This window comes from Cotesia typhae, unplaced genomic scaffold, assembly GCF_013202065.1.
Source record: "Cotesia typhae breed Kobodo isofemale line unplaced genomic scaffold, CoteBio_Ctyphae contig_11, whole genome shotgun sequence".
Classification (NCBI taxonomy): Eukaryota; Metazoa; Arthropoda; class Insecta; order Hymenoptera; family Braconidae; genus Cotesia; species Cotesia typhae.
In genome coordinates this window covers 4,537,818-4,548,025 of record NW_027423711.1, presented here as the reverse complement: position 1 = coordinate 4,548,025, position 10,208 = coordinate 4,537,818, and the positions used below count along the sequence as shown (strand labels likewise).

The 10,208-nt window shown below is 29.0% G+C and overlaps 3 protein-coding genes across 3 annotated transcripts; 1 reads left to right on the top strand and 2 right to left on the bottom strand.

Annotated features, from left to right (window-relative positions):
• Positions 1-603: 603 nt before the first annotated feature.
• On the bottom strand, positions 604-2,373 carry Eef1beta (elongation factor 1-beta). The gene is made up of 3 exons (XM_074254535.1): positions 2,191-2,373; positions 1,083-1,513; positions 604-826 (listed from the first exon to the last, which is right to left on the bottom strand). The coding sequence occupies exons 1-3, from the start codon at positions 2,268-2,270 to the stop codon at positions 672-674; spliced, it is 666 nt and encodes a 221-aa protein (XP_074110636.1). The 5' UTR covers positions 2,271-2,373; the 3' UTR covers positions 604-671.
• A 96-nt stretch (positions 2,374-2,469) lies between these two features.
• LOC141534447 (uncharacterized) lies at positions 2,470-4,551 on the top strand. Its single transcript, XM_074253840.1, has 5 exons — positions 2,470-2,668; positions 2,760-2,813; positions 3,056-3,172; positions 3,301-3,517; positions 3,591-4,551. Exons 1-5 carry the CDS (start codon positions 2,589-2,591, stop codon positions 4,113-4,115), a joined length of 993 nt encoding a protein of 330 aa, XP_074109941.1. The 5' UTR covers positions 2,470-2,588; the 3' UTR covers positions 4,116-4,551.
• LOC141534953 (vesicle transport protein SFT2C) lies at positions 4,276-5,473 on the bottom strand. Its single transcript, XM_074254652.1, has 3 exons — positions 5,245-5,473; positions 5,024-5,175; positions 4,276-4,908 (listed from the first exon to the last, which is right to left on the bottom strand). Exons 1-3 carry the CDS (start codon positions 5,440-5,442, stop codon positions 4,638-4,640), a joined length of 621 nt encoding a protein of 206 aa, XP_074110753.1. The 5' UTR covers positions 5,443-5,473; the 3' UTR covers positions 4,276-4,637.
• Positions 5,474-10,208: the final 4,735 nt, after the last annotated feature.

Sequence of the window (10,208 nt, the reverse complement as noted above, 5' to 3'; positions counted from 1 at the left end):
TTTTATTTTTATTGAGGAAAACAAAGAAATTGAATGATTAGACTTGACCAAAAAAAATAATTAATTGTTTAATGATTCAATTAAATTGTTCTGGCTTATTCATTTTATTTGTGATAAATTGCTCATTTTTTTTTTTCTAAGAATTCCATTTTTTTTTTTTTTTTAAAGATAAGAATTGAATTTTCTTTAAATTGACACTTTGTGAATATCAAAAGTATTTTTATCTAAACCGGATTTTTGCGCATAAAATCGCTTAGAAAAAATTTCTTAATCACGGACTAAATTTTTATTTTTATAAAAACTTTGACAATTATGTTTGTTTATGGGGATATATTTTATAGTGTAATATTATATCAAGATAAAAGAAACTTTCTAAAATTTTCGGGGGAATAAATTATATGAGGTCATGGTTTTAAATGCAATATTGACTAAATTTTTAAAAATAAAATATTGCTTTTAAAATTATCAATTTTTTATTGCTTTGTTTTCTTTATTTGAAAGAATTTAATATAGTTTTTGTCAATTTTGTCAATTATCAAAAATTTGAAAATTTTATTTTTTAAATAATTAATTAATTTAATGCTAAAAAAAAAAAACTTCATATTATTCAAAAACGAATCACTTTATTTAAATTTCAAAACAATGGACCAGACGAATAAAGAAAATATAATTTAAATCTTGTTAAAAGCTGCGATGTCGACGGACTGTACGTGATCCTCGAATTCTTGGATCATCTCAGTCAGAAGGTCGACAGACACTTTGTCGTCTTCTACTACACACATGATTTGGAGTTTGTTGATTCCATGGCAAACTGGGACCAATTTAGCTGGAAAAAAAAATTAATTAGAAAATTAAAACTTAAAAAAAAATACAAAATTAAAATAAAAAAATTCGACAATTTTTTAAATTAAATTACTTGAAAAAAAAAATTTAATAAATAAAAAATTCAATAAAAAAAAATATTATGCAACAATTTGACAATTTTTTTAATTAAATTGTTTTAAAAAAATATCTGACAAATTTTTTCAATTAAATTATTTAAAAAAAAAAATTGAATAAAAAAAATATTTGGTAATACTTACAAGCTCCCCAAACAAGTCCATCCATAACAATAGCACGGACTTTTTCTTCAATCTCCTGCATGTTGGTCTCATCGTCCCATGGCTTGACATCAAGGACGATACTGGACTTGGCGATGAGGGCTGGTTTTTTGGATTTTTTCTCGGCGTAGGCCTTGACTCGCTCGGCCTTGATCCTCTCGGCCTCGGCATCTTCTTCATCGTCAGATCCGAAGAGATCAATATCGTCATCATCGTCAGCGGGCTTGGCGGCAGCTGGTGCGGCGCCTGAAGAAGCGACACCCAACCTGTTGGGGATTTTCTTGGCGCCGGGTAACTTGACCAGCTCGTGGGACTTGATGTGTTTGTACCACCTCAAGACGTGGGGGTTTGACGCCGTTGGGGCTTGGCCCAAGGCTTCTAGGACTGCGACATCAGCTTGGGATGCTTGCCATCTAAAATTTCATTTAAAATTAATGATTATAATTTTTTTTTTTTTAATAAAAAAAAATTTATTTTTTTTTTTTAAATAAAAAAAAAATTTCATCAGATATTTTGGGGAATCTATTAAAAAATTAGTTTTAAAAAATTCCAGATGTTTGATGGTACCAAAGTCAGCAAATTGATAATTTTTTTTTTTAATTAAAAAAATTTCATGTAATAAAAATATTAAAAATAATTCTAAACATTTATTTTATTAATTTAAAAATTCAATTTTTTTATAATTTATAAGTAAAAAATACAATAATTTTATAAAATTAAAATCACAAAACATCTGTCAAATTTTTGGATTGATTCTTAAGATTGCAATTTTTGTAAAATAATTTTTTGCAACAATTTAAATCTGTTTTTTTTTTTAATTACTACAAAAAAATTAAATTTTTTTGGTTTCTAACAATTTTTTTTTTTTTTTTATAAAAGCTGTCAGATTTTTTTACTTCCAGAAATTTTAGAGCTTCATTTTTGACAGTTAAATGGCTTAATCTTGATGAAGAAAATAATCGTAGCTAGGTCAAAAATTTAATTGAATAAATAAATAAATAACAAAAAAATAACCTATTATTAGAACTTAGAAAAAAAAAAAACAAAATGCCGACACGTGCATAATAATTGTAAAATTAAAAATAATTACCCTTCGACGTAACTGCGTTCCGCCAAGAAAGTGTCGAGGTTCTTGAGACCTTTAGGGGTTTTCAAATCACCAATAGCCATTTTAAAGTATTAAGATTATAAAATAGTACTTTTGTTAATTATTGTAAATTATAAAGGCAAGACAACCTCAGAAGCGTGATACGTTGCCGGAAGGAGAGAAATTTTAACGAAATGCTGGGAGACTGGGCGGTGACGTCATTCCGGTCTTTTGAAAAATGGCGCCCCTTGTGGCTTTTGTGATAATTATTGTTTGCTTACCGATAATAAGTAAAGAGTAGTTGTCAGTTGTGATTATTTAATTTTAGAGGTTAGACTAACTATTTGTTTATTTTTTATTTTAAAATAATTGTTGTAATTAATTAAGTTTAATAATTAATAATGAGTTTGAAAAAACAGAAAAATACATCTGTCAAAAAAATTACGAGGAATGTTTTGGCGCAGCCGTATGAATTTATTTGGTAATTATTTATTTATTTGTAATAAAAAAATTCAAATTTTTTTTGTTTAATTATTTAATTTATTAAAAAATTTATTTATAATTATTTGCAGGCCAATTTTAAAATCCGATGATGAAATAAATGAATTAAGTGACATTTTAAAAGAGTAAGTACTTTTATTTTTGATTCTCTGAAATTAAAAAAAAAAAATTGACAGGTTTTTTTTTATTTTATAAATAAATAAATTATTCTAAAGAAAATAAAGTAAAAATTGCAATTTTTTTTTTTTTGAATTTTCTGAGTGATAATTGATTTTTTAAATAACTTAAAAAAATTTTTAAATGTCAGCTGATCAGCTGATTTCATTATAAAATTTTTATAAAAATGTAACGAAGAAATTTTTGATAGGTTGTTACCGAAAAAAAAATGTAAGAAGAAATTAAGTTGGACTCAGTTGAGGAAATTGAGCAAAGAAGAACGTAAGGAAGTCAATAAACTGTCTGAAGATGAGCTAGATGTCAATGTGTGAGTTTTAAAAAAATATTTTCATCTTTTAATAATTGAAGGAAATTTTATAATTAAAATTAAATAGAAACAAATTGATTTTTGTTTTATGATTATTATAAAAATTTATTTATTGATGATCATTTTAGAAATAAAATAATTCTTGGAGTAAATGCAGTGACTCGTGCTGTAGAAAAAAAGGACATTTGCTGTATTTTAGTGGAAGCTAATGTAGATCCTATGTTGATGATCAAGCATATTATTGTGATGGGACAAAATAAAAATATTCCTGTTGTTTTGTTGCCTGGACTTAAGAAAATTTGCTTAGAAAAAATTGGATTTGCTAGCCTAACTATTGGATTAAAGGTAATTTAATTATTTACTAAAATTTCTCACTCATTAAAACAACCATTAATTTTTTTTTTAATTTTTAATTTAGAAATCAGAAGCAGAATTAAATTCCCACTTTTATAAATTATATGAAAAAATATCTTACTTATCCCAATCATTGCCAGCTCCCAAGAGCCCAAAAGAATTATTCCCTTCAGATAAATTCGAACCTGAGCCAGTCTCAAGCCCAGAACCAGGACCAGTGACTCCAAAGACCAAATCCAAGCCTTTCAACCCTTCCTCCGTCTACAAGTATCGTTCGTCTACCTCAGAAAGAGTGTTCCAGCCTCCGGAATTCCGAGCAGAAGAAGAATTCATTTCTCTAGCTCACATTGCAGAGGAAAAAAATAATCATGCTCCAAAAAAGCGGTACATTGCGGTAAATCTTCTAAAGAATAATTCTTCAGACAAAAAAGATGAACCGATGGAACAAGAAGAAGCTAAACCAGAGAAGATAAAATTGTCAGTCTATCAGCCTTTAAAAGTCAAACAAATTCAGAAGAATCCGAAGCGTTTGAAGGCGACCAAGGTTCCTAAGCCTAAGAAAAAAATTCCTATAAAAAAAAAGAACTGATAATTATTTTTTTTTAATAAATTTATATTAATAAGAGAATAAGCGAAATTTTGTGGCCACATAATTAAGAAATGACCTTGTATCTCGTGAACTATTGACATTTTTTAAGATATAAGCTTATATCTTCAAAAACGTCAATAGTTAAAAAAGTACAATGCAATTTAACAAAATTTATTATTTAATAAAGTAAAATTTTATTTATTTATAGTACACAAGTCACAGCAATCACATAGTGACTGCAAAGTTGCTAGTGTAATTTCAATATTTTAAATGGAAGATTATATTAAATATTTACAATTTGGTGTCATACTTATCACAATTAATTAAATAGATAGAAATAGTCATACGTATGTACCAGTCTTATATACATTCTTTAATTTATACTGAAAATAGCAGACTTATTTTTAGAAAAATTAATTTTTTTTTTTTTTTTTTTTCAAATCAAATAAATGTAAAGTCTAGTATTTTCAGTACGATTAATGATTAATAATTAAATAAATTAATTTCATTTGATATGACAGCTTAGATAGGCAAAGTAGGCTTAACAGAGGACTTGAACATCCTCCCGAAGAACATCAGCCCCGTAGTACCTCCAGGAATGTGGCTCACGAGGAACGACAGCAGGGCTATGATCTGCAGAACCGCGCAGAGGACTGTCAGAGGTGTTGATTGGAGATGCAGAGCAAAGTACAGAGTTCCTGCGAGGGTCAGGAAGTATGATAATGTGAAGCAACGTTTCTCTAAGGTGAATAAAGATTTTAGGTAGCTGACTGGTCCCCACAGGAAACAAAAACTGGAAATTTTAACAATTATTGTTTAAATTGTTAAAAAAAAAAATATATTTTTTAACGTCAGCTAACTTTAGTATTATTTAAAAAAATTAAACAATTTAATAGCTTAATAAATACCTCATTAAAAAAAATACACTTCCTAGAGAATATAACAGAGCAAATTTACGCGCTTTTAGGAGCAACACTGGCACGTAAATTGCTGATATCGAGAAGCAGAGCACTCCCATGAATAAGCACATCGCAAAGCCAGTTAATCTCTGGAACCTTGTCTGGAATAAAATTATTTTAAAATTAAAGTTTTAGTCAAAAAAATAAAAATTTTGACGTGTCAAACTAACCATACTGGGACAGCAGTTTCGCTGGGTGTCTTGGAACCATCCTGACTTCTCAGTGCTTTCTTGAGTTGATGATGATCTTCCGAACCATCTTCCCAGTGACGGCCTTGGTATCGTCACCGTTGGGATTGTTAATTTGTACTGTTTTTCATTTTTGTTGCTTAGTAAATATTCACTCAACTCTCTGTTTAGATCCGCCATTTTATAACCTCAAATATTTTTAAATGTCTCGGGGTTTGGAAGGCGTGAGCTGCCTTATCAACTTGACAGCTGTCATTAGACAATTCATCAAATTTATCATGTACAATTAATTAGATTTTTTTTATTAAAAAAATTTTTTTTACTTTCACTATTAATTAAAATTAATTAAGCTGACATCTAAAAAATTTTAAGATGTTTTTTTATTGAAAAAATTATTTAAAAAAAATTAATTTGTAAAGAACTTGAAAAATTGTAAGTGCAATTTTTTAAAAATATTTTTTAGTTCTAATTTAATTACAAAAGAATAAAAACAAAATTTTGCTTGTAAAAAATTTTAAAAACTATCAGTGCAATTTTTTAAAAATATTTTTTTGTTTTAATTTAATTAATAAAAAATAATTTTAAAAAAACAAAGATGAAAAGATTCATATTAGAAGAATAAAAAATTCAAATTTAGTTCCTTATTTCTGCGCGTGCGCGCGCATGCGCAACACAAGATGGCCGACCGTAGTAAAAAAGACGTTACGCGAATTTTAGCTCTGCAATTTTTTGCAATTTCTTAAGTAATTAGTCGATATTTAATACAAAAAAGTACTCAATTTTTTTCTTTACGTCGTAATTAAGCTATAAACTATAAAATTTCAAGTAGGCGCGCATTAAAAAGTATATAAAAAAGAATACGAAAATTCGGACATTTGACATAGCCGGTATTACATAGGAATGATCTCAGCAGTTTTGAATCATGCATACTATAGTTATGATACTTAAGTTAGCCGAGATTTTTAATTTTTTTAGTCTTTTTTTTTTTATTATTAAATTAGAACTAACCAATATTTTTAAAAAATTACTCTTATAGTTTTTTAAAAATTAAATTTTTTTTTTTAATAAAAAAATTCTAAAAATTTTTAGATTTTGGCTACCTTAATTTTCATAATATAGTTTTTTCGTTGATCAATAATTTTTTCGGTAGTGTTTTAAATATTTTTATTTGTCAAGAATCAAGAAAATAAAGAAAACTGATTTGCTTCGAGGCGCATGCGCGAAAAATTGGCGGGAAAATTTAAATGTGAGTTTTATTTTTATTATTTTTTATGAAATTAAAATTAGCCGACAGCAAAAAATTTCTATTTTTTTTTTTTAATAATTAAATTAGTAATAAAAAAAATATTTTTATGAATTTTTTTATCGATAAACAAAATATAAAATTAATTTTTTAAGAAAAATTAAAAAAAAATAGAAAGTTAATTTTTTAAGAAAAATTAAAAAAAAAAAAAAAAAACAGGAAATTAGGTAAAAAAAAAAATCAATATTTTTTTAGACTTACATTTATTTTATTTAAACAAATCAACATTGACCTCTTATTACGGGTTTTATTTATTATTTGTCAGTTAATAATTTGCACAAATAATGCTCTATTAGACAAGGATAAATATTATTACAGTAACACGCTGAGTTAATTGTTTAGTTTTCGATCACAAATTATTCGGGGCTCAGGACAGGGGCAGGATATGTATATAAATATAATTACAGATATATTTATATACATACTCACATAATTAACAAAATGGATATGACAATACTCGATATGAGTGTCTTATCAATATCAATAATAAATAATAATTATTATGATTACTTATATAGTAATAATATAACAAAAACAAGTCAACAAAAATGAGAATTCGGATGTACGAGTGATTTAATAAAAATGTCAATCGATATAACAGAAATAAAATAATTAACTAATCAAATAATATCCAATCAATCAATTAAGTCATTACTGAGGGTGTAGATATTCCTAACAGAGTAATGAATCACATTTGTTTACAATGCTTACGATTAGATGGTTAAATAATACATACGCTAATAATTAATTTAATATTATTAATAATTATAATTAAATTAGTCTATATGATGGATTAATTGCAATAGTCGGAATAGCATTAATTTTCACGATCCGTTATAAATAATAACGTATCGATACATTATATATACAAACGTAAATATATTTTAGGGGTGGTGATAATTCAGCGTGCGAACGATTGCTGCTTATATTAATGACACTTTCAGTAACTAAGCTTATGATTATCATTTTTTTTTTTCATTCATTACTTACGTAGCAATCAAAATAATTAAAAGTCAATTCTGAGCTTAATTTTTATCAATAAATTAACGTTTTTAATTTTTGATAATAAAAAATTTAAATTATAATAATTATTAAAGCTTAGCGAAATAAAATTGCTCAATTTTTGATTTGTTTTTAAGTTAATTATTGCTTTTAATTAATCATACACTAAAAATGTTTACGCAGTAAAAAATTTTTATGTTAAATTTTCAACACTTTTTTGTCTTAATTTAACACAATAAATGTTAAATTTAAATATAAAAGTGTTAAATATTTAACAAAAAATTTTTTGACGTACAATTTTTTACTGTGTAAAAATTTAGGTGGAATAATTAATTTTATTAAACAAGATTAAAAAAAAAAAAGTATTTTAATCTGAGAAAAAGCGCTATGATTAAAAGAAATATCAAAATGTGTTCTAAATATGACTTTAATTTTTTAGTGAAAAGTACACTCAGCTGCCCACGCTTTTCACAAAAGCTCGGTTTTAATTATTAAAACCCAGAATGTAAAGTGTAAGCAGCTTTAATATCTCTGAGTATTTTCATTTTTATTTAATTAATAAACCCTTAACTCATTATTTACCTACAATCAATTATTCTATTATTAAATTTGGTAAATAAAAATATTAATAATAACAGCCAAAAATAATAGTAGCTATGTCTTACTCTAAAATCGTTACGATTGTATTAAATATTGCACGACCCGGCGCAAGGCCATTTTGAGCGTCAACTGACGACAAAATGGCCGTTCCCAGAACTCAAGTTGAAATAACTGTTCGGAGCGACAGTAATTACCGAAAAACACGGTAAATTATTCTCTCCCATAAAAAAAAAATTTAATAACAACACAATTTGTTTAATAATTATCAATTGTTAATAATTAATTATCAACTTCGCTACAAATGCGAAAGAATATTCAAACAGCTGATCCGACGAGACGATTCCGCTTCAACTAATTTATTTATTTTTTATCAATCATTGTCATTATTATTCTTATTATTATCATCATTAATCATAACCATTATTAATATTATTCAATTAATTACCCACTAATCACGGGTTTAATCTTACATTTGTCTGAGCGTTAGGTTACATCTATGTATCTCAAGTCGGTATAGATAATATACACATATCATATTATATACCAAGTACGTACTATATATTATAAAGTACAATGTGTTACTGAACTTCAATGGCTACTTATACGCTACGGTTATTTTAAATCATTTATAATTAAGTATTAATATTAATGAATATCAATAATTATTTATCATTAATTACGCTATCACTTTTATTAAAACATCGGCGAGTAAATAACCGATCGACAATGCCCTCTCGTCGGCAGTCTCAGCAACACAAGCTCATACAAAAAAACGTAATAATTATAATCAATAACATTACAACATTACTAATATATTTTTTTTTAACACCCCTAAATTATCGGGGCGCTCGTACAAGCCCGCCATATTGCCCCTGAGCATTAATTTACTGCAATTAATATGATATTGTTGATTTATTGATGTTGTTTTCCTTTTTTTAAAAGATTCCTAGCATACCGGCTCTGGTTGAATATCGTCACAAATAACAGTCCTAAAATTGATTTCCGTAAGAGCTGGAACGCGTAGGCCGCAGCTTAGTCAATGTCAAGTTGTTCAATTTTAAATAGACCGGGCATTGGTGTTGTAGCAAACGATTACGAGGAAAAAGTCGAAAACTCCCATTGTCCGTCACATCACAAATAAACAACTCGTAGAAAACCCCAACACTCCCCTTTACTTATAAATAATCTAAACAGTCGTCACATACTGTCGAACTTCCCCCTCATCACCCCACGGATTCCTAGAAGCTTCCTCACTCTTAGCCCTGCTGGGTCCGCGATGAGTCTCCCGAGCCCTGGACCTGGGAATTTCCTCACTGAGCGACCGCTTGGTAGGATCAAACCCTTTCCCACGTGGCAGCTCCAAAAAAGCATTCGACCTGGTCAAAGCAGGCCTTTGCCGCTTAGTTTCCTCACTGGCCGCCCTTACGATCACAGTAGGCGGCACCAGGAGGCTTTCCTTCCTCGACTGGACGCTCTCCGCCTTCCCCCTGAACTTCTTCCTTTTAGACTCCTTGGAAGGCTTAACAGGCTTGACAGGTTCTTGATAAACCGGCGACGGAGTGCGCGCCCTTACAGGACTAGGTTCCATGGGCTTCCAGATCGGAGGTTCCAGGTCCTCCGGAGTGATCATCCTTTGGGGAGATTGCTTAGGCGACTCGTCTTTCCACGCGCCTTGGTAGATCGGAAACGGGGAGATTTGGTTTAAGAATCTCCAGCGCTCTCGCTCCTCGTCAGTTTCTTCCTCCTTCAGCTCAGTAGCTCTCGGCGGCGGGTGGCAAGTCGGCGTGATATGATACTCGTCGTTCGCCTCAGTTTCTTCAGGGACCTCTAGGATGCTCAATTCCGAAGCAGATCCGTCGTAGGGCGTCCATTTTATCTCGCTAATCCTTTTGGGCTCGCGAGTTTTAATCCCGACGCATGGTAAAGGAGAGTAGCCTTCATATGGCGCCCACTTTGCGTCAGTAATTGTAATTTCCGGTGAAATCAGCCGCTTGACAATCCTGCTGTTGACTCTGACGATAGCTCGCGGGTCCGGTTCGGG